Source organism: Anser anser (genome assembly GCF_964211835.1).
Source record: "Anser anser genome assembly, chromosome: W".
In the NCBI taxonomy this organism is placed as follows: Eukaryota; Metazoa; Chordata; class Aves; order Anseriformes; family Anatidae; genus Anser; species Anser anser.
Window position 1 is genome coordinate 9,955,331 of NC_139731.1, and position 24,688 is coordinate 9,980,018.

At 43.0% G+C, this 24,688-nt stretch overlaps 1 protein-coding gene across 5 annotated transcripts in view; it reads right to left on the reverse strand.

The window, feature by feature from the left end:
* LOC310888746 (zinc finger SWIM domain-containing protein 6) overlaps positions 1-24,688 on the reverse strand; it is a 219,639-nt gene that overhangs the window by 45,792 nt on the left and 149,159 nt on the right. For all 5 annotated transcript variants that reach the window (XM_083815763.1, XM_083815760.1, XM_083815759.1 and 2 more), the window contains exons 3-5: positions 22,806-22,954; positions 22,135-22,285; positions 4,120-4,299 (exon numbers count right to left, since the gene is read on the reverse strand). In XM_083815763.1, coding sequence (XP_083671889.1) covers positions 4,120-4,299; positions 22,135-22,285; positions 22,806-22,954 — 480 coding nt within the window. The remainder of the gene's footprint in view (positions 1-4,119; positions 4,300-22,134; positions 22,286-22,805; positions 22,955-24,688) is intronic.

Below are 24,688 nucleotides of genomic sequence, written 5' to 3' on the forward strand. Positions count from 1 at the left end.
TGGACACCAATTTTTAAGGAACTGCATGCTGGGGAGGCCCTTCAGTCTGCCCCACGAAGGGCTGAGTTGAATGAAAGACATCTCATACACACACAGCATGAGAAATAAGCATTTCAGCTCCCTGAAATGTTTGTATACTAATGCGCATAGTACGGGAAACAAACAGGAAGAACTGGAGATATGCGTGCGGTCGCAAGGCTATGATCTCATTGCAATCATGGAGACATGGCGGGATAGCTCACATGACTGGAATGCTGTCATGGAAGGCTACATGCTTTTTAGAAAAGACCAGCCAGGAAGGTGAGGTGGTGGAGTTGCTCTTTATGTGAGAGAGCAACTGGAATGTTTGGAGCTCTGCCTAGGGGTGGATGAAGAGCAAGTTGAGAGCTTATGGGTAAGGATTAAAGGGCAGGCTACCACAGCTGATGCTGTTGTGGGTGTTTGCTACAGGTCACCTGATCAGGAAGAGGAGGCAGATGAAGCCTTCTTCAGACAGCTCCAAGTAGCCTCTCAGTCACAAGCCCTGGTTCTCATGGGGGACTTCAACCACCCTGATATCTGCTGGGAAGACCACACAGCTAGGCACAAACAGTCCAGGAGGTTCCTGCAGTGTACTGATGACAACTTTTTGACACAGGTGGTCAAAGAGCCAACAAGGAAAGGTGTGTTGCTAGACCTTGTATTAACAAATGAGGAAGGATTAGTTGGAGATGTGAGGGTCAGTGGGCAGCCTTGGCCGCAATGACCATGATATGGTATAGTTCAGGATCTTGCGAGGAGGAAGCAGGGCAAAAAGTAGGATTGCGACCCTGGACTTCAGGAGAGCAAACTTTGGCCTCTTCAGGGATCTACTTGGAAGAATCCCATCGGTCAGGGTCCATGGAAGGAGGGGGGGTCCAAGACAGATGGTCAGTATTCAAGTATCACTTCCTCCAAGCTCAAGATTGGTGCGTCCCTATGAGCAAGAAGGCAAGCAAAGGGGGCAGGAGACCTGCATGGATGAGCAGGAAGCTCCTGGCAAAGCTTAGACAGAAGAAGGAAGTTTACAGCATGTGGAAAAGGGGGCAGGCCACTTGGGAGGAATATAGGGACGCTGTCAGAGTATGCAGGGATGTGACAAGGAAGGCCAAGGCCCATTTGGAATTAGATCTGGCAAGGGATGTCAAGGACAACAAGAAGGGCTTCTTCAAATACATCAATAGAAAAAGGAAGACTGGGGAAAATGTCGGCCCACTGCTGAATGGGGCGGGTGCCCTGGTGACAAACAATACAGAGAAGGCAGACTTGCTGAATGCCTTTTTTGCTTCAGTCTTTACTGCTATGACCAGCCTTCACGAATCTCAGACCCTGGAGACAAGAGAGGAAGTCCGGAGAAAGGAGGACTTTCCCTTCTTCGAAGAGGATTGGGTCAGAGATCATCTAAGCACACCTGACATCCACAAATCCATGGGCCCCAATGGAATGCACCCACAGGTGCTGAGGGAGCTGGCCGATGTTATTGCTAGGCCACTCTCCATCACCTTTGAATGGTTGTGGAGAACAGGAGAGGTGCCTGAGGACTGGAAGAAAGCCAATGTCATGCCAGCCTTCAAAATGGGCAAGAAGAAGCACCCAGGCAACTACAGGCCAGTCAGCCTCACCTCCAACCCTGGAAAGGTGATCGAACAGCTCATCCTGGAGGTCATCTCCAAGCATGTGGAGGATAAGAAGGTGATCAGGAATTGTCAGCATGGATTCACCAAGGGTAAATCATGCTTAACCAATCTGCTATCCTTCTATGATGAGATGACTAGCTGGGTAGATGAGGGGAGAGCGGTGGATGTGGTCTACCTTGACTTCAGCAAGGCTTTTGACACTGTCTCCCATAACATCCTCATGGGCAAGCTCAGGAAGTGCAGGCTAGGTGAGTGGACGGTGGGGGGACTGATAATTAGCTGAATGGCAGAACTCAGAGGGTTGTGCTTAGTGATGCAGAATCTGGTTGGAGGCCTGTAGCTAGTGGTGTCCCCCAGGGGTCAGTATTGGGTCCAGTGTTGTTTAACTTATTCATCAACGACCTGGACGATGGAACAGAGTGCACCTTCAGCAAGTTTGCTGATGACACAAAGCTCGGAGAAGTGGCTGATACCCCAGAGGGCTGTGCTGCCATTCAGAGGGATCTTGATAGGCTGGAGGGTTGGGCCGAGAGGAACGTTGTGAAGTTCAACAAGGGCAAGTGCAAGGTCCTGCACCTAGGGAGGAATAACTCCAAGCACCAGTACAGGTTGGGGGGTGACCTGCCGGAGAGCAGCTCTGCAGAGAGGGACCTCGGAGTCCTGGTGGACAGCAGGCTAACCATGAGTCAGCAATATGCCCTTGAGGCCAAGTTGTCTAATGGTATCCTGGGCCGTATTTGGAAGAGTGTTGCCAGCAGATCGAGGGAGGTGATCCTCCCCCTCTACTCAGCCCTGGTGAGGCCACACCTGGAGTACTGTGTCCAGTTCTGGGCTCCCCAGTGCAAGAGGTACATAGAACTACTGAAGCGAGTTCAGAGGATGGCTATGAAGATGATTAGAGGACTGGAACTCCTGTCATACAAGGACAGGCTGAGAGAACTGGGCCTGTTTAGCCTGGAAAAGAGAAGACTGAAGGGAGACCTCATTAATGTATATAAATATTTGAGGGGAGGGTGTCAAGAGGATGGAGCTGGTCTCTTTTCAGTTGTGCCCAGCAACAGGACGAGAGGCAACGGGCACAAACTGAAGCACAGGAGGTTCCAAATATGAGGGGGCACTTCTTTACTGTGAGTGTGACAGAGTACTGGAACAGGTTGCCCAGAGAGCTTGCGGAGTCTCTTTATCTGGAGATATTCAAAACCTACCTGCATGCCATCCTGCGCAATGTGCTCTACGTGATCTTACTTGGCAGGGAGGTTGGACTAGATGATCTTCAGAGGTGCCTTCCAACCTCGGCCATTCTGTGATTCTGTGTGACTTTCAGTCATTCTCTTTGAAAAGTGATATTAACTTTGAGCACTTGTTTAATTTTTTGTCATAAACATCTACAAATACTGTAGATAAAACAAGGTGCACTGAGGTCATGGGAGTGGCATAACCCTTACTGGGCATCTATCCATGGCAAAACCACTCTGTCAACATGGCACTGTCTATGTATTTTGAGATATCATGTCCAAGCTGCCACTAGCCTGTCCAGGTTGGGCTGAACATCAAGAAATCCAGAAAGCAAAAACCACCTCTTTAGGGAGTTATTTGGTGAATGAACTTCTAGCCCCAGCTAGCTGTGAGATTTATAAAGGAACTCTCTAACTATTTCCTTCGGAGGTAATCTTACAAGAAAAAGGACCAATGAAAAACCCATCTAAATTCAAATCTGCCCCTCCCTCCCCAACATTTAACTTTAACTTTATCATAATTATATGAAATATGTATCAAAATACTGAGGGTTTTGAGGATTATGAAGGTTTTTGTTCAAGGGAAATGTCTTGTGTTTTCCCCAGTAGCAATCTTTGCTTAGAGAGGACTGGACAAGGCTTCTGCCAAATTTAATAATCACATTTTTTATTAGAAAGCATGATACTGAATATACAGAGACCGCCAAGAAGGCAGTGCTGCCTCTACACCCCCCCAACCTGGCAATGCAGACTGCACAACACATCCTACAAATGGCTGCTTTACTTTTTCATCCACTGAGTTTAATGCAGTTGCAACTGATCTCTCTTTAAATAGGTATCAAAGGCTTTGTAACTGGAAACAAAATAAAATATAAATCCCAACATCAGAAGGGATACAAGATTGCAGTCAAGCAAAAAAACAACAAGCTTTTACTTTGACATACTTCAAGGACATTCAGTTTACATGCAACAAGTATTCAGAAGGACCAAGTGAAAAGCTAGAAGACCTAACTAAACACAAATACTTGCTTTGAAAACATTGCAGCCCCAGCATGAAAAAACAACTTATCCTTCCTGCAAGGAAGTATTAGTGAAAATAAATTTGGCTGGTCGGTCCTTAATAAGAAAGTTACTTGTCCCAGTCCCAGGAAAGAGTGCTGAATTCTGCAAGGCTAGAGTATATAAGATAGATATTATATGTTGCAGTCAGTGCATATGTTTAGGCTTACCTTGGTTAGCATTTTCACCCTGAGGCAAAGCATTGGTTAAATTGGGCATCTCGTTTCCATGGTTTCCATCTTCCCAGGGGCAAACATCCACACTGTTCCATTTTTTCAGCTGTTTTAGCCAACTGGCCTTCTGCTCCAACTTGCAGTGAGGATTTAAAACTATGCACATCCACAGAGCACCTGATTTTAAAAAAAATCGCTAAAATATGTTTTCTATTAAAAAAGCAGCAGTCAATGACTAATTGCAAACTTCTATACTGTAATATTTTTTTTTTCTCCCCTACACCACTTACTTCCCAGCTGCACCTAGCACCAGGCAGGCTGAATTCCCAACTCAGAATGTGGCCCATCTGAAGCAGCTGAAAGAATATACCAATCCAACCTTCTAAATTAAAAGGCATTAAGTTAGTCTTTTGTACTAGAAAATCCAGAGTTCACAAAGCATGGTTCATCAGACAGGAGTATCAGTCAAAACCAAACAAGAATTCACATAAAGTTACAGAATGAAATTACCCAAGTTTTTCTTCTAATTTTTGTATCAAGAGTGAATGTTTTCTACAAACAAGAACTATGTATCTTCCAGCTTCACATTAGAGGAACCAAACAAGTACACGAGTAAAACATGTATTTTGTAAACACATACTTCCACACTCAAAACCCAGCAAAAGCACTGCTGATCATGTAATTCTTTTTACAAACACATCTGGATCTCAGGGATCCAGTAAACACTGGTTTTATGCAGTCTAATAGGGATGTTTTTTTACTGCAATTGCTTCAGTAATTTGGTTACACTTGAAAATTTTTTATACGTGTTCTCTTTATGGAGCTCTAATTTACAGAAAGCTAGTTTGCTCTGACATTTCACACATAGAATCATAGAATCATAGAATATCCCGAGTTGGAAGGGACCCATAAGGTTCATCAAGCCCAACTCCTGGCACTGCACAGGTCTGCCCAAAAGTTTAGACCATGTGACTGAGTGCACAGTCCAATCTCTTCTTAAATTCAGACAGGCTTGGTGCAGTGACTACGTCCCTGGGGAGCCTGTTCCAGTGTGCAACAACCCTCTCGGTGAAGAACCTCTTCCTGATGTCCAGCCTAAACTTCCCCTACCTCAGCTTGACACCATTCCCATGGGCCCTATCACTGGTGTTTATGGAGAATAGGTCACCTGCCTCTCCACTCCCCCTCGCGAGGAAGTTGTAGACTGCGATGAGGTTCCCCCCTCAGCCTCCTCTTCTCCAGGCTGAACAGGCCCAGTGGCCTCAGCCGCTCCTCATATGTCTTCCCCTCTAGGCCCTTCACCATCTTTGTAGCCCTCCTCTGGACACTCTCCAATAGTTCGATGTCCTTTTTGTACTGTGGTGCCCAGAACCGCACACAGTGCTCGAGGTGAGGCTGCACCAGCGCAGAGTAGAGCGGGACAATCACTTCCCTCAACCAACTAGCGATGCCGCGCTTGATGCACCCCAGGATATGGTTGGCCCTCCTGGCTGCCAGGGCACACTGCTGGCTCATGTTCAGCTTGTTATCACCCACAACCCCCAGATCCCTCTCTGCGGGGCTGCTCTCCAGCGTCTCGTTGCCCAATCTGTACGTATAGTCAGGGTTGCCCCATCCCAGGTGCAGGACCCGGCACTTGCTTTTGTTAAACTTGATGTGGTTGGGGATCGCCCAGCTCTCCAATGTGTCCAGATCTCTCTGCAAGGCCTTTCCACCCTCATCCGAGTCCACAATACATACCATCATACCCTCATACATACCCTCATCCGAGTCCACAACACACACCATTACTTTAGAACCTGTTCCATGACACTATATAACATGGCAGGTATAAATACATCAGGGTTTCCAGCAACAATTTTCAAATGGAAAGATTTTTCTCTAAATCAGCTGTCTCTTCATCAGCATGAACTTTGACAGAAGCAAGAAGACATCTGAAAGTGCTATTTAGCAACAGTTCATTTGCTCATTAAGACCATGCCATATACACTACAAGAGATTTAGAGAATATGCTTAAACTATGCAATCTTCATGACAGGCTGGAAAAAAAGAATAAAAATACAGCTGGTTCTTCGAGGATAATAAAATTTTCACATTCAAGTACTCTTTTGCTTACTAAGAATGCAAAATAGATACCCAGAGTACAGGCCATCACATTACATTCATTCCTAGAGTAGTTTGGCATGTTGATATGCCAAAACACAGGACCCGATGGAAAGAGATCCTGATCCTTAAGGTTGCAAATCCCCAGATATTCTGAACACTATGAAATGGGGAAGTAATAGCAAAGAAATGTGAACACCTCAAGAAAATAAGATACGGTACAGTGCAGAACACCAGAGGGAGATACTACACTAATGCAGATTATTGGTGCACATTTACAGTACAGCAAGACTTTTTTTTTTTCTTTTTTTCTTTTTAAAGCATCTGAAACTTGTCATGGGAGTGAGTAAAGCCAATACTGTTTTTAAAAACATTTTAAAATCAAATCATATGACTTTCTATTAGAAAACCTCTTCAACAAGCTTCACTCCCCAAACAGTCAAATTACAAATGTTTCTTATTATTAAGCATCAGTGCATTCAGCACTGCTCAAGAGAGAAGGAATATATTTCTTGCAATCTGCAAAACAAAAGATGGGGGATATTGGAAAGCCTTGGAGAACAGTTAACTTGGATTTATTTACTTCTTTATTTTCAAAATCAAGTATTACTTGAAGGCATTGAGGAGACATCACACCTCTTAGCTTCTTTAAAATAAAAAAAAAATAAGCCAATTTATTACTTTTTAGCCAGATTCCCAGTGTTTTCAGACTGAAGCAAACAAAAAATAGACTATCTTAACTACATTTTGGAAGCATTTCAATCATAGGCAGAACACGCACTACTGATTACACAATGCCCCTACAAAACGAGTAGCCTTTTATTCGTCTGTGTTTCAAACACCACTAGAGGCAAAGGAATTCACTTGCCTTCTTCAGAAGCTCCACTATGCGTACAGTGCATCTAGTGGACAGGAAAGGGAAGAGATAGACAAAAGTACCAAAAACCTTTAAAAACTTATTTCATTTAAAGAGGGAAACTATGTCAATCATAGCGACATTGTTAGCAGTTCATCTCAGAAACCTAGGCAATTTTTATGCAAATGAAGCACAAGGACAAGTGTATTTATGAACCCCACACAAACCACTTCACATTTCAATAGAACCCAACTGCACCCTGCTTCCAGCGACTTCGGAGGGAGCCGTGCACGCATCTGAGCTCGCTGAGGCCCTTGTGTAGCTTTCAGGGCTGCCCCATTGCCTGCAGGATGAGGGGCGCAAGACAAATCTACTCCCCTGAGAAGAGAAGGGAACAGAAAGAGCATTGCGCTCAACTCCTGTAGCATTACAAAGGCCACCATCTGGGAGAAGGAAGCATAATGCCAATAACCCCACACTGTTCAGCCTATTTGGGTTTCTGTTTTTTCTTGTTGTTGTTTTTTTCTTTTTTTCTTCCCCCTAGTGAGTGTGCACTTTCCTGTATTCATATTTCTTTCTCCTCCTCCCCAAGCGCCTACCCTTCTCCCCTAACATCAGCTCCATTCTGGCTCCTTCCATTCAGTGGTTCCTGACTGGCTTCTAGCACCAAAAAGTCTGAGGAAAACATTCACTTCCGCCCAATTTTATTTTTATTTTTTTGACTTTGCCACATGCCAACTAGAAGGAGCCTGGAGGATATTCTTCCCATTTAACCTAATAGCTCCTATGTTGGGAAACTGCCATTCTCCTCAAAATGCACACCTGCTTGTGTAGATGTAACCAATGCTACCTGCAATATGCACAAAGGACAGGGAGATCACTCACCAGTTATTGTCACGGGCAAAACAGACTCAGCAGAGGGAGATTAATATAATTTATTACCTAACAGGCTAGATCAGTGAGAAACTAAAAGCAAACTAAAAACACCTTCCCTCCATCCACCCTCTTCTACATCCTCCCCCAAGTGGTGCAGGGGAATGGGGAACGGGGGTTGCGGTCAGCGTATAGTGCTTCGTCTCCGTCACTCCTTCATGGTCACTCTCTTCCTCTGCTCCAATGTGGGGTCCTTCCCATGGAATGCAGTCCTTCCCAAACTGATCCAACATGGGTCCCCCACAGGCAGCAGCTCCTGCCAGATCCCCTGCTCCTGCATGAGCTCTTCTCCACAGGCTACAGCTCTGGCCCAGAGTCTGCTCTTACGGGGATTCTCCTCAGGACGCAGCCTCCTTTAGGCCAGATACACCTGCTCTACCGTGGGCTCCTCCACGGGCTGCAGCTTGGAAATCTGCTCCGCTGTGGTACGCCATGGACTGCAGGGGGACAGCCTTCTCCACCATGGTCCTCTCCACAGGCCGCAGGGGACTTCTGCTCTAGCACCTGGAGCACCTCCTCCCCCTCCTTCTTCACTGACCTTGGTGTCTGCAGGGAGGTTTCTCACTCCTCACTCCTTTCTCTCCCAGCTACTGTTCTGCAGCATTTATTGCCCTTTCTTAAATATGCTCTCACAGAGGCACAAACAGTATCGCTTATTGGCTCTGCTCTGGACAGCAGTGGGTCCCTTTTCAAGCTGGCTGGAACTGGCCCTTATCTGACATGGGACAGCTTGTGGACTCTTCTCACAGAGGCCACCCCTGCAGCCCCCTGCTACCAAAGCCTTGCCACATAAACCCAATACACCCAGCAGATAAATGGAAGATAAGTCATGCTGCGACTGCAATTTGATATTAATTTCACAAGGGACTGTTAGAACTGTCATATTGTGGGGAGAAATTGCCTATTTTGGTTCCATAACAATCCTCTTGGAAAGACAGCTTTGCCAAAACAGACCTTTGGTTCAATCAGCCCTCTTTTTGGAAATGTGCAGTTGTCATTCATCTCTAGTGTGCTTTATATCACCAAAACAAACAAACAAACAAACAAAAAAAAACAGGTTACGTTACTGCTTTACACAATGCATGCCTTCCTTTACATATAGGCGTACATCAATACATTTGAATTTCTCAGTAGACATCCATACTTCTGAATTCATTGGGGACAAAGGGACAGCATACCTTTACGCTGACCTTTAAAAATGCAAACTGAAAAACACTAAGAGGTATCCAGTCACTATAAATGGTGTTGTAATAATTACACATCCTGTGTATGAATGTATTCATGAAGCTAAATGAAGTGAGAGGAATGTATACATACTCTCCTTAGAGATTAAGCATTGCTCAGTTTTCAGAAATCCCATTGTATTTTACTCTTATCCTAGTAAGAGGAGGGTGGTGTAAACAATATGATTGAATATCCAGAGTGACTTGATTCTGGGTGACTGATTTCATTCCTCCCAATCTGCTTTTCATAAAAATATCATGTTTCCTTGTCAGGGATGCTATGTAACTAAGCTTGGGTCAGTGTTTCCTCATTTTCAGTGCCATGCAACCAGTAGTTGAAACTTGGACTTTGCCTTGGAATTTTACATTTAATATACTTAAGATCAATATGTTCATTTGCAAAATTAAAAGGAACAGATGCACATCTACTTTGAAATTTCTTTGCTCTTTCCGTTAATGCATATCTGTTTCTTTAAAAGTAACCCCCCGAGCTACCAGTTTAGCTGTATTTTATTGTTTCAAAGAAAATGGAACCAGGTAATCAAGATCATTCCCTTTGTGCAACAGACAACTCAGCTTCAGCACTTGCAGCACACTTGCCACTGTGTCCCATTTGAGCATCATCAATTCAGTTACAAAAACATCATTTTCCAGCACTGGGAGTGACAGAATAGAAACAATAATAGGAGAAAGAACCTATGAGCCCTTTAAAATAGAAGGGTCAGCAAAGGATTTTAAAGTGGTTTACATACTGATTTTAAACACATATGCACTTTCACTGGGACAGCCATTTGGAAACCTCAAAGAAGGCAGTGTATATTATGTATTGCATCTTAACAAGAAGGAAAAGTGCCTTCAGAATGACTGGCAAAGCCACCTCCCTCTTCCAGGCACAGAGAGCTCTCGATTAGAACAAAGCATAATCAGGAGTCACACTGGAGAATGCTCCAATTAAATAGTTGCTTTTATGGAACAGTGAAGAAAGGCAAAGCACTTCAGTACTGCTCTCTCGATAAGAACCCCAAGGAAAAGTATTCGCAGTATTCAGTTGGATCCAAGTAGCAGTATTCATAAAAACAATTCCTTAATGCACTCTGGTTTCTCTATACAGCCTTCAGAAAAAAAAAGAAAAAAAAGAAAAAAAAAGAAAAAAAAAGAAAAAAAGAGAAAAAAAGGGGCTTGCTATGGGTGCTGTGTTTCTTGGAGAACAATGTTTCATTTTGTTCTAATTCATTATATTACTGAATTAAACTTTGATGTATTGGTCTCAACAAGTGCTTCATGCTGACTGTATTGTGTATCATAGTATAATCACTCCCCATGCATTTCATACTGTAATGGGTAAAGCCTTGTTTGTTCATTAAATGTTGCTGATAGGGGGGTTTCAACGGTTGACTGCTTATACCCCCAATATCCTGTTGAAGGAAAAAAACAAGTATGGGAACTTCCTGTTAAGTTAACAATTGCAATAGAAACCAGCTCCAAATAAGGGCAAAATGGCATTCCTCCTTGTATGGGAACACAGATACCGCAGCAAAGTCATGACCCCAACGCAGAGGAAGACGACGATCTTCATCCCCATGACCACCAGAGGACTGATGAAGACCCCCTAGCAACAGGCCTCGCAGTCGTAGAAGACACCAGGAGGTGCTACTAAACTCGGAACTACTAGGCTATAAATCAAGACTCTGGCGGGCTTAGGTGTGCGCCATTGGCGGAGCAGGAGACTCCCCGGCCGCCCAGCGCTGTTTTACTTATCGCTGCTTGCTGAATTGCTCAAATAAATAGAAATTCGATCTACCTTACCCACGATGTGTCGGGAATGATTTCTACCAAAACTAATTTATAACAATACTAGCTGGCTGATTAATGTAATAGATTACCTGCAGCACTGATGGCAAAAGGGAATCGTTGCCCTTCTGCACACTGAACTCCAAATGTGCATCAGAAGTAGTATAGGTGTAACACTGGGACCAAAAAAAACCCATCTAGTTCCTTAAGTCTTCCTTTCTCTCGCTGCATAGCTCTGCTCCAAGGGTTAAAGTCACACGTATTCAGCTGAAACAGGTATTTACATTTTGAGATTTTATTTTAAGTTGTCATCAACTACATACTCTGATCTGTGTCAAGTAATGAAAACTCCTGCTCTGGGCTTCCTATGTTTCAACTTCTAGCATAATGGAAATAGGAACTAACCAAGCACGTCTGTCATTTTGCATGAGCCCTTTTTTCTGGTCTATGCTTTTTTTAGTTTGCTTTACAAATTGCCATAACAGACACCCTGCCATTTGACAAAAGGGTTTCAAAAAGAAATTTGCTTGACACTGCAGTCTTCCTAAGACAGCACTTAAGTATCTGTCACATGTCCATTAAATGCCCTTCTATACACTTCTAGTACCCTATATCCATATCTGATCACCATTCAAGGTATGAGCTATTAGTCCACAAATGCAGGGGAAAGTAAAAAGCACCTGCAAATTAACCTCATTGATTAATTTCCCTAACATTTACAAAACAATGAATCCATTTGCTCACAAACAATCAATTAAAGATAAAAGCGTTGCTAATACTAGCACAAATAGTACAAAAACGCTCTTTTATGAACATCTTATGTTTCTTCGCATTTTTTTTAGCAGTTACCAATATTTACAGCTAGGTGGTGAACACAAAGTATACTCTTGCCCACAGAAGAGATTAGCTATTTTACCAATTATTTTAACTGGCAATTCACTCTCAGCAGTCACAATCTACTTACAGAGGCTTTGACAATTTTCAGAACAAAAGCTGGTGTGTCTACTAACTATAAATGCACTACCCTACCTCTACTTAAATTGATGAATGAATTCCTCTCACATTTAATTTTCCAAGGAAGATGTAAAATTGTAAAGTTTGAGAAGAACAAAACAAGATATTCATTAAAAAAGGGAGGGAAATACCTCTCACTCTTCAAAAAAGTGGAGCAGATACAAATACTCCATTGCATAGTGGGAGCAGCCAGAAAAAAATATTTTACAGAATCACAGAATCATCTAGGTTGGAAGAGACCTCCAAGATCACCCAGTCCAACCTCTGACCTAACACTAACAAGTCCTCCACTAAACCATATCACTAAGCTCTACATCTAAACATTTTTAAAGACCTCCGGGGACGGTGACTCAACCACTTCCCTGGGCAGCCCATTCCAATGCCTAACAACCCTTTCGGTAAAGAAGTTCTTCCTAATATTCAACCTAAACCTCCCCTGGCACAACTTTAGCCCCTCGTCCTATCAACAGGCACGTGGGAGAATAGACCAATCCCCACCTCGCTACAGCCTCCTTTAAGGTACCTATAGAGAGCGATAAGGTCGCCCCTGAGCCTCCTCTTCTCCAGGCTGAACAACCCCAGCTCCCTCAGCCGCTCCTCAGAAGACTTGTTCTCCAGACCCCTCACCAGTTTCGTTGCCCTTCTCTGGACTCTCTCGAGCACCTCGATGTCCTTCTTGTAGCAAGGGGTCCAAAACTGAACACAGTACTCGAGGTGCGGCCTCACCAGAGCCGAGTACAGGGAGACAATCACTTCCCTAGTCCTGCTGGACACACTGTTTCTGATACAAGCCAGGATGCTGTTGGCCTTCTTGGCCACCTGAGCACACTGCTGGCTCATGTTCAGCCGACTATCAACCAGTACTCCCAGGTCCTTCTCTGCCAGGCAGCTTTCTAACCACTCATCTCCCAGCCTGTAGCTCTGCTTGGGGTTGTTACGCCCCAAGTGCAGGACCCGGCACTTGGCCTTGTTGAACTTCATACAGTTGGCCTCAGCCCATCGGTCCAGCCTATCCAGATCCTCCTGCAGAGCCTTCCTACCCTCGAGCAGATCGACACACGCACCTAACTTGGTGTCGTCTGCAAACTTACTGAGGGTGCACTGGATCCCCTCATCCAGATCATTGATAAAGATATTAAAGAGAACTGGCCCCAGTACTGAGCCCTGGGGGACTCCACTAGTGACCGGCCTCCAACTGGATTTGACTCCATTCACCACGACTCTTTGGGCCCGGCCACCCAGCCAGTTTTTAACCCAACGAAGCGTACGCCAGTCCAAGCCACGAGCAGCCAGTTTCTTGAGGAGAATGCTGTGGGGAACGGTGTCAAAAGCCTTACTGAAGTCAAGGTAGACCACATCCACAGCCTTTCCCTCATCCACTAAGCGTGTCACTTTGTCATAGAAGGAGATCGGGTTCGTCAAGCAGGACCTGCCTTTCATAAAGCCATGCTGACTGGGCCTGATCACCTGGTTGCCCTGTAAGTGCCGCGTGATGACCCTCAAGATAATCTGCTCCATGAGCTTCCCTGGCACTGACATCAAACTAACAGGCCTATAGTTCTCCGGGTCTACCCTCCGACCCTCCTTGTAGATGGGCGTCACATTTGCTAGCCGCCAGTTGACTGGGACCTCCCCTGATAGCCAGGACTGGTGATAAATGATGGAAAGAGGCTTGGTCAGCTCCTCTGCCAGTTCTCTCAGTACCCTCGGGTGGATCCCATCCGGCCCCATCGACTTGCATACATCTAAGTGCATTACGACAGATGCCAGTAGTCTACTGTTGGTAATGAAGGAGGAAGGAAATCACCCTCAGAAAAGACGGACAGAATTCATCTCTACAGAATTTCTTTAAGTTATCATCCATAACTCAGGCCTTAGAGCAGCAAAACTATCTTGCGATGCTAATTCGGAAGTATTGTTAATTTAGTGCCTCCAGTAGCAAATACACTGATATATATTAACAGCTTATTCTGTGAAAGAGCAGATGCAACCTTAAGTGCATGAACTGCAGGTATACATTTTGTAACTGTATGGCAACCACACCACAGCAGCTAAGACTGAACAAACCAACAGTAAGAAAAGGATTACCAATTAAGCAAGGACAGCCTATTGAATATGATACAGTTGTAGAGAGAAATATCTAAGCTATCACTCCACCTAGAAAGCTCATGATGGAGCAGCATGGGTGATTCTACAGCTTTCAGTTCAAGCCCAAAATGTAATATGTGCAATTAATTCATATAAACTAAGAAACTTTAAGGTAACTATTTTCTGAAGGTGTGGGGCATTAATACTCTCTTCAACATTAGGACAGAACATGATTCAATTAGAATTTCAGATACACGAAGTAATCATGTAAATATGGCTATGTGCCTGGCACTCAAATCTGAAAATTACAGCTTTGCCATACCATTTCAGAAATAGCATAAAATATGGGGAAAAGAGCATATTTCTGCTGTAAAGGTGATCCTAAAAAGGGATTGCACAAACTATGCAGCTCCAGAGAAATGGTGTTAGAGCACAAAAACTGTAATGAATGCTTAACTTTAGTGATTGTTTTTCATGGCAGCCCTGAAGTAGTCACCAAATCTGGCATCAGGAAGAATTTCTCTAGGAGCATATTGGCAACAACCCTAGCTGCTTCTGTCCTTTTCTCCCCTCCCTTAAGTACTAAGCAGAGATAATCTGTTAAGAACAGCTGGCATGTCCCATTCATACAAGTTTGTCTCTCTAATTGCAAAGGGAAGGAACGCCTGAGATAGAAATATAGACAGAGAACAGCTTCATTTAGTTAAGGTTAAAAGAATAAAACTTGGTATTTTCTAGAGATTAATATAAACTTGTATCAGAAAAAAAGTCAGTGGTTTTTGAATCAAAGAAGCATTATTTAAAACTTAATCATTGGTTTGCTCATGGCAAAAATGTAATTAATACTCTCAATCTATAATGATTCCTTGCCTAAATTCAACATTTAGAATTTTTAGATTTTTTTTTAATGCATTAAAGTGTAGAGTACCCAGCTAGATGTACAGAATGCCTTTCAAGCTCTCAGTTTTGTGAAACAGAAGAACCAAGAGAGATCAGGATCAGCAGGACAAAAGCCCAGAACACATTTGCCAGTTATCCATGGCCCTGCCTTACAAACAGCTCTCTGGATACACCCTCTTCCCCATGACACAGCCATCATATTTTTTTTCCATAAAAAGATAATCCTTGACTCAAAAACAAACAAACAAACAACGAAACAAAACCAGCTTCCCTCCCCCTTAAACTGTTCTTAAATAGTAAAATGGAGGAAATCTGCTAGAAATGTTTGTTTTGAAACATGCATATTACATGAGGTTTCTTCACAGCAAAGGCAGGCAAGAAGATATAAAGATACTTATAACAGGGAACTTCTGCTGAGTCTCTGGGAGAAAAAGAGAGTTTATGTCCGGTGGAAGAAGGGACAGGCAACTCGGGGAGAGTACAAGGAAGTTGCTAGCATAGGCAGAGAAAAAATCAGGAAGGCTAAGGCCCAGCACAAGCTCAACCTGGCCACTATAGTTAAAGATAACAAAAATATATTTTTAAGTATATTAACGGTAAGAGGATGGTCAAGGAGAATCTCCATCCTTTCCTGGACGCAGGGGGGAACATGACTACTGAGGATAAGGAAAAGCATGAGGTTCTTAATGCCTTCTTTACATCTGTCTTTAACAGTCAGACCACTTATCCTCAGGGTACTCAGCCTCCCAAACTGGAAGTCTGGGACAGGAAGCAGAAGAAATCCCCCACGATTCAGGTGGAAACAGTTAGAGACCTGCTACTCCACCTGGACTGTCACAAGTCCATGGGGCCAGATGGGATTCACCTGAGGGTGCTGAGGGCATTGGCGGATATGATTGCCGATCCTCTTTCCATTATCTGTCAGTGGTCATGGTCATCCGAAGTGGTCCCGGGTGACTGGAGACTTGATAATGTGACGCCCAACTATCAGAAGGGTCATAAGGAGGACCTGGGGAACTACAGGCTTCTCAGCCTGACCTCTGTGCCAGGAAAGGTGATGGAACAAATCATCTTCAGTGCAATCACACAGCATGTGCAAGACAACCAGGGGATCAGGCCCAGTCATCATGGGTTCATGAAAGGCAAGTCCTGCCTGACCAACCTCATCTCCTTCTATGACCAGGTAACCCGCCTGGTGGATGAGGGAAAGGCCGTTGACATAGTCTACCTGGACTTCAGCAAGGCCTTTGACACGGTCTCCCACAGTATTCTCCTGGAGAAGCTGGCAGCCCATGGCTTGGACAGGTACACTCTTTGCTGGGTTAAAAACTAGCTGGACGGCCGAGCCAAGAGAGTGGTGGTGAATGGAGTGAAATCCAGCTGGCGACTGGTCGTGAGTGGTGATCCCCAGGGGTTGGTGTTGGGGCCCATCCTCTTTAATATATTTCATCATGATCCTTGTGCTGGGGCACAAAGCCAAATTTTCCCTTTTGATTAAAGAAATATTTTTACTTTTGTAGGCCACAAGCAACTTTTACTTAATTTTGATGTATGAATATTAAAGAATTACTGCTGTAGTAAGATTGCATGGACCATGTTGTTCCCTCTAAACTACAAAGGTTAACTGACCTTTCCTTGAAATCAGAGATCTCAGTTCAACAGGCATCAGCAGATATTTATTGTGTATTTCCATATTCCTCCATTTTGTCAATGCAAATTAATTAAAAGGCAAACCAAGGGGCTTCAGATAATTAATCATTCCAGTAGACTAAAGTCTTCAACCATGGTTGCTGAGAGTTAAACACCTAAAGATCAGCATGTGGAATTTAACTACCAAGACATCATTTATACAGCAACAACGTGCAGAATTCCAGATCACCTCTAAACTCTGAAAAGTACATTAACATATTACTGTGGCAAATTGGAAGTGTTCACCAGTGCATCACTGAAGTCACATATACATTCTTCTAGCATGAGAAGTATATGAGCAAGGCTCACAGCTTCAGCTTGTAATCTTGATACTTCCAATACTGCACCTTTAGAGTTCTGTAAGTAACATTTAGCTCAACCCATTCTTTGACATACAATAGGGGAATCAGATGAGCAGAATTATTATATTCTTCCTCCTGATCTTGATCTAAAGACTTAAAAAAAAAAAAGCCATAACTAGCTAGTTAACTTGAGACCATTTGAACTGTAAATTGCTTACTGAATTAGGACTTTATATTAGAAAATTGCCAGGCTTACACTTAGATGTGAAGTATTTTTATTTATTTTATTATTTTTTAAATCAGCATCTTTGAACACTCAAACCCAGTCTGACTTCTACTGAAGTCAACACAATTTACTTCAGTAGAAACGGATCAGAGACCAGTGTGTCCTTGCAGTACCCTTGCCAAATTGCCTTGCAATTTGTCCTGGTCTCAGCTAGGATAGAGTTAATTTTCCTCCTAGTAGCTGGTAGGGTGCTATGTTTTGGATTTAGGATGAGAATAATGTTGATGTCACACTCATGTTTCAATTGTTGCAGAGCAGTGCTTACACTAAGCCAAGGACTTTTCAGCTTCTCGCTCTGTCCTGCCAGCGGGCAGGCTAGGGGTGCAGCAGGAGCTGGGAGGGGACAGACCCAGGACAGCTGACCCAAACTGGCCAAAGGGGTATTCCATACCATCTGACGTCATGCTAAACAATATATAGGGGTGGCTGGCCGGGGTGGGGGGCTGGCTGCTCGGGGATAGGCTGGGCATCGGTCAGCGGGTGGTGAGCAATTGCATTGTGCATCACTTGTTTCATACACATTATTATTATTAATACTATTATCATTATTATTATTATTTTCCTTTCTTTTCTGTCTTAATAAACTGTCTCTATCTCAACCCACAGGCTTTCATTTCTTTCTAATTCTCTCCCCCATCCCAGAGAGGGAGGGGGGGGGGTGAGCGAACGGCTGTGTGGTGTTTAGCTGCCGGCCGGGTTAAACCACAACAGCCCTTTTGGCGCCCAACATGGGGCTCGAGGGGTTGAGATAACAACAGATCTGACCAGAGTGTGTTAAACTAAAATTGGTATAAGTATTAGACCTGCTTAATAGTTGCTAGTCACAATGTTGATTCCTTTGATCTCAAGTCTGCTGTGCCTGTTTTCCAAATTGAGTTATATAGCACATTACTTACTATATGTGCTCCCTGTCGCGCTGTTTATCCTTTCTGGGGGCTGGTTTAAGGTTATTATTTTACCGTACAGTGTAACACTGGCTTATGATATGATAAAATTGCTGGTCATGAGACTAACCAGGTATTTGTACTCAGCACTGCCGTCGACTCCATAATTTGGAAACCATATCTCATAACCAACCCTTCTGACAGGCCCAGCGGTTGTTCCAAACCCTGTGACGGGCCCTGCAGCTGTTCCAGCACCTGTGATGGGCCCGGCAGCTGTTCAAAGCCCTATGAGGGGCCCTGCGGCTGGGTCGGGGAAACAGAGTGTAGCAGTGCAAGTTGCCCCTGTAAGCAAGATGAAACAATGGATGAGAAAGTCAGGTTGTTTAGAACGCAGAGGAGCTCCTACTCGGACTGGGGAGGAAGACAACGACGAGATAGGCTACTCCGCAGTGGCTGGGCCATCACACGAACAGGAAGATGAAGAGGAACATATCATAAAAGCATCAATAACTACCCGAGGCCTATCCCAGCATGAGCTACGAGATATGCGAAAGGATTTCGGTCATTGTCCAGGTGAGCACCTTGTCACCTGGTTGCTCTGGTGCTGGGACACTGGAGCCAATAGTCTGGAATTAGAGGGCAGGGAAGCCTGGCGGCTGGGATCCCTTGCTAGGGACACAAGCATTGACAAAGCCGTTGGAAAATGAGCACAAATCTTCACCCTCTGGAGGCATCTCCCGTCAGGTGTGAAGGAAAGGTATTCCTTCGAGCAAGATGCTGCATGTCAACTAGGCAAATGGACCACCATGGAGAGGGGAATCCAATACCTGAGGGAATTACCTGTATGGGAGGTGATTTATGGGGACCTAGACAAGGACCAGCTATCCACAGATCAAGATGAAGTCAAGTGTACACCACCCATGTGGTGGAAGTTTGTACGGAGCGCACCATCATCATATGCCAGCTCACTGGCGGTAATGATCTGGAAAGACCATGAGGAACCCATGGTGGATGAATTGGCTAAACAACTCCGGTGGTACCAAGAAAGTCTCTCCCCTTCCCTACAGGCCTGCGTCTTGGCTGTGGAGAAACTTTCTCAAGATTTCCACCAACTAAAAGAAAATACTTTGGAGAAACTTTCTGAAGTTTCCAACCAACTCAGAGAGAATTTATCTTCTTCCCCACCTGTACAATCCAGTGTCTCAGCTATCAGGGGCAAGCATCCTTCTGTTCAAGGAAGAAGATATCGTGGGTACACAGGTACTACCCATGCCACCCTGTGGTTTTACCTACGTGACCATGGAGAGGACATGAGAAAATGGGATGGAAAATCTACCTCGACCCTAGAGGCATGGATACTTGAGATGCAAGAAAAAGCAATCACAAAAGAGGGCTTTCTCTGAGAAACTTGCTGCTCCTATTTCCAGCAGGCAGTCCCCCAGACACAGTAATGAATATTATGACCAGGATCAGAGGAGCCCTGCCTCCAGCCAGGGGAGGAAAGGGACAGTTGGGTTTATTGGACTGTGTGGATTCAATGGCCTGGCATGTCAGACCCAAGGCTTTAGTAGACACAGGTGCACAGTGTACTGTAATACCATCAAGCTTATAAAGGGCCAGAACCCATCCGTATTTTTGGATGGACAGGGGGATCTCAGCAGTTAACTGCATTGGAGGCTGAAGTGAGTCTAACTGGGAAGGAGTGGCAAAAGCACCTTATTGTGACTGGCCCGGATGCTCCATGCATCCTTGGCATAGACTATCTTAGAAGAGGATATTTCAAGGACCCAAAAGGGTACCGGTGGGCTTTTGGCATAGCTGCCTTGAGTACAGAGAAGATTAAGCAGCTGTCTACCTTGCCCGGTCTCTCGGAGGACCCTTCTGTTGTGGGGTTGCTGAGGGTCTAAGAACAGCAGGTGGCAATTGCTACCCCAACTGTGCACCGGCGGCAATATCGCACCAACCGAGACTCCCTGATTCCCATCCATAAGCTGGTTCGTCAACTGGAGAGCCAAGGAGTGATCAGCAAGACTCATTCACCTTTTAATAGTCCCATATGGCCAGTGCGAAAGTCTAGTGCTTCGGTGAACAATTGCTGAACAATTAATATGGGCATTGGCCAGGGTGGGGGGACGGGCTGTTCGGGGATAGGCTGAGCATCGTTCAGCGGGTGGGGAGCAATTGCACTGTGCATCACTTGTTTGTACACATTATTATTAGTAGTACTATTATCATTAGTATTATTATTTTCCCTTCTTTTCTGTCCTAATAAACTGTCTTTATCTCTACTCACAGGCTTTCATTTCTTTCTAATTCTCTCCCCCCATCCCACAGAGGGAGTAGGGAGGGTGAGCAAACGGCTGTGTGGTGATTAGCTGCCGGCCAGGTAAAACCACAACAGAGGTCTGTAATCTCAACTAGACAGACTTTAGCTTAATGCTTCATTTAGTGTGAACATAATTTATGCTAACATTATATCTAGTCTTAGCCCCACTAGACATTGTACAATCGATCATGGTCATCTTTAACCTTTACAAGTGCAAAGTTCAAAAGTTTTGCTTTCGACTTTTCCTTTCTAAAGGAAGGAATTATTTTTGCGTTGATTTAATTTCATTTATCTTAATTTTGCACCTTTAAAATGTATCAAGACCATTATGAGTTTTGGCTCTGTTCTCCACAATGTTTATATATTGTTTTTATATATATAAATATGTAAATTATAAATAAATAAATATATATAAATGTTTTTATATATATAAATACATATATACATGCATCTTCCATGCCACATAAATCAGGAATAGACATGTTGGCCAGAACACATCTCAGGGCAAGCTCCTCTAAGTGTAGACTTGAAGTGTCTTTCCAGATTGAATGAAAGCGCAGGTAACTAATAGAAGTTCTATGAACAACAAGGCAATTTCATCTAGACTGTGTGTCTTCAACTTGCTCTGAGAAAGCCTCCAAGACAGCATCCAAAACCTTACTACAGCTAAGATATGCCACATTAATCCCTTCAATGCACACACTCAGTTAATTATCTTTTAGAGAAACAAATTAGATTTACCATGTATTTTAAGTATTTCAGGTTGTCTTTTATCACTATCTTCTACATGATTATACACTAACTGGCTAGTAGTTTGTTCCGGTACCTTACACTCTATGAAAGCAATGCTGGTGGTTACTTTATTAATATAATTGGTCCCATTCACTTACCGTCCTTTAAAATGTTGGTGACGTTTACCTTCAAGTTATTTTTGTTTTGTCTTCCTATCACAAATTCGTATACATTTCGAGAACTTCTGAAGCAGTTAAAAACAGTTCAAAACTGTGCCATTGAGTTTTGGAACACTTTAGAGAAAGTGCCCTCAGACTTCACCAGTTTAAATATTCCTTGCCCATTTCAGCCTGCATTCCTCCCTATGTTGTACAAGTCATTTAACTGGTCACAACTGATCTTTCCTGTAGAGCAGTGTTAATTGTTTTAGCCCTCTGTTATTTGATCTCCTTCCCTATGTAATGGACCTTTGCTTTCCCTTGTTGAAATCTTCTCATACTCTTAATGAATCTCCTCTTTTTGCCTTCTATTTCCCTCTACTTGCAAAATTATTTTTACCTTAACCTTTCCAGTTTAGCACTGTGGTTTATATACTTACCCTCAGTTTTGTACATTTCCATTTTTTGTTTCATTCTTTTTAGATCCTCAGGTTACTTACAACCTGCTGCAATTGTACCTGTTTCACACCATGCTTCTGAGAGGACTGCAATTGTCTCATGGAGTAGATCAGAAATTCAATTTCATCCAACCTTAACTGAACAAACAAAACTGCAGAAGACTCTAACCTGTTTTACCTAGTACCATGATAAAGTTTCTCTCCACCCCCAAACATGCAATTGTTTCTTCATTATACACATGAAGACCTAGATGATTTTGTTCATTTACCAAGTTCATCCCAGAGCTGCCTATACTTGTCAGTCATTGCAGTTCCTTGTTGTCTCCAAAGTGACAGACGAGGGTCAGCCATGAACTGTTCTGTTATCAATGTCAACATGCGAGCTCCATTTGAATCTCTCATCTTTAGCATCTCTCGCACCTAGGAAATGAGCCTTTTAATACAAACTTGGAAAAAAAAACACACCACAGTACAAACAACATGCTGCAGTGATAAACATTCAACCTCTCTGTTAAATAAGAAATATGATTAATATATCTGAAGTGAAATTTTTAAGTAGAAAAAGTCTGCCTTCCCAATTTTAACAATGATTTTTGATTTCAGTATCACATTGGAATTCTTCAAACACACGTCCACAAGTAATCCACAGGTGTATTATGCAAGCTACTGCAAGACTATTATTTCCACAGGTTTCGCCGACATTTTGGGGTGTGCAAATCTGCAGATGTTTGAAATGTTACTTCATATCCTTAAACTGATCTCAAGATGCACCAGATTGTGGACCACTGTTGTACAATAGCTCATTATTAACTTGTCATCACATTCACAAGGCTTTGTATTGTTTTAGAACAACAGAACTTGGAGTAAGACACTAACAAGTACAGACTGGCTGGAGGAATAGGGGAGACAAAAAAGGGAAGGTTTAGAATACTCAACACACCTTTGCAAAAAGCAAATTGAGCTGCTTCCCTGATCCATGATATCCACCCTGGGAGAGGAAGAGTTTAACTTGTTCTTGGACCTGTTCCTCATCCAAATGCCAGCAGTTTTCATCATCTATACTAGCACCTGCTGTTGGGTCAGGAGCACCTGAAAACAGCAAGAAAAGAAATCATTATGTTCTACATAAAGATAAAAGGTTCATGGGTCCAAGGGAGAGGAGTACTGCAGAGGGTTATGGATTTGTGTTTTGTCCTGTTTTACACATCTTGGCTTTAATCTAAACATTCTTTAAAATAGACTTAAATTTCTCCTCAGTAGTCTTAAGCACTTAGTGGGGAAAAAATGACAGCCTACAAAATGCTATTTAAATAAAAATATTTTATAATAAAACATTAAAATAAATATGATTTTTTCCTCCCATCTCAGCAGGTATAATAGAATGCTTCTACAATGAAAATTATACATTGCATAGTACTTCTACAACTGTGATGTTAAAACCACTCTCCCCAAAACACCTGTATAATTCCTGTACCTTCTGCAATCTTGCTCAGGTTTAAGTGACTGCTGCTATTGATGAACATGAGGGAAATCATCACCTCAGTGCCTCTGAACTGTGATGGCTCTGCAAAGCTAAACAAAGAGTAAAAAAAAATCCCCAAACAAATCCAAAGTCTTAAAGCACTGAAGGCATTTCCATCATAAGTAAGAGTTACAGCTGTGTAAGACTGTGGTGCTTCTGAAGGAGCATTTTTACATAGGCAATGTAATCAGCACAGAGTCAATTCAGAGTAACTCTACCTGAATTAGCCTAGTGAAAACTAAAGTAACTGTTTTTACATCAGGAAGCACTTCAGCCACAGGTTGCTCTAACTCAAATTTTACAGTTGAGATAAGTGATTTTCTATTGGTAGCCTCCTCTGAAGGCTGACAAAATTAACTGAATTATCTCCATTAATTTTCAAGAAGATGTTAGAAATTGAATCACATTACACAATTTATCACCTTTAAATCCCAGCCTATGTTACCTCTGTAGCCAATACTAAAAGGATACTGGAGGAAAGGAAAATTGCATGAACAGATTTGAAAATGCTTCCTTTCAAAGAAGTCCTGAGAACTTGTTCAGCTACAGCTCTTCAGATGTATAGAAATTAAACATCGATTCTATTGATTTAAGCCTTCATTTCACAATTGCAGCTCTGACATGTAGGTGAAGATTTTCAATCTTTTTCAGACTTTTCAGACTTTTTTTTAAAAAGTTCAGAGGGATGTCTTGTCTACTAGTTGGCGAGAGTCCAAAAAAAATCTTCCAGCTCAGCAACTTCCTACGCTTTTTCCAACTTCAGAAACTACAACTGGGAATGCTGCACTGCTGTCCTTACACATATATATACTTAGATTAATAAGAAATTGTATCTTTGAACATGTGAAAGAACTCTCCTGCACCCACAAGAACCATAAGAGTGTCTCAGAAGACAGGAATCAAGTCCAAGACAGCACAAAAAAAAAAAAAAAAACACAAAAAAAACCACAAACAAACCAAACCAAACCAAAAACAACACAAAAAAACAAGGAATGGAAAAATTCCTCTTCTGTGAGTGCTTCCATCTTTACTGTGCTAGTTTTAAGGGACTTTCAACTCAATCAGGTACATGGAATACATGCTGATAACTCTTCAGTTGCAAAGAATGAGATAAAAAGGGAAATCAAGCCACATGAGAATGAGCAGTGCAGCTGTTGCGCAGACCCAGGTTTGTAGTATCACCTTGCAAATAGCTTAAGTATTTCATTGCTCTAAAACACAGAGAAAAGACCTCTAAATATGAATTATATAAAAGCACTGATATACAAAATACACTTATAGTTATCCCTCACTTCAGTGGA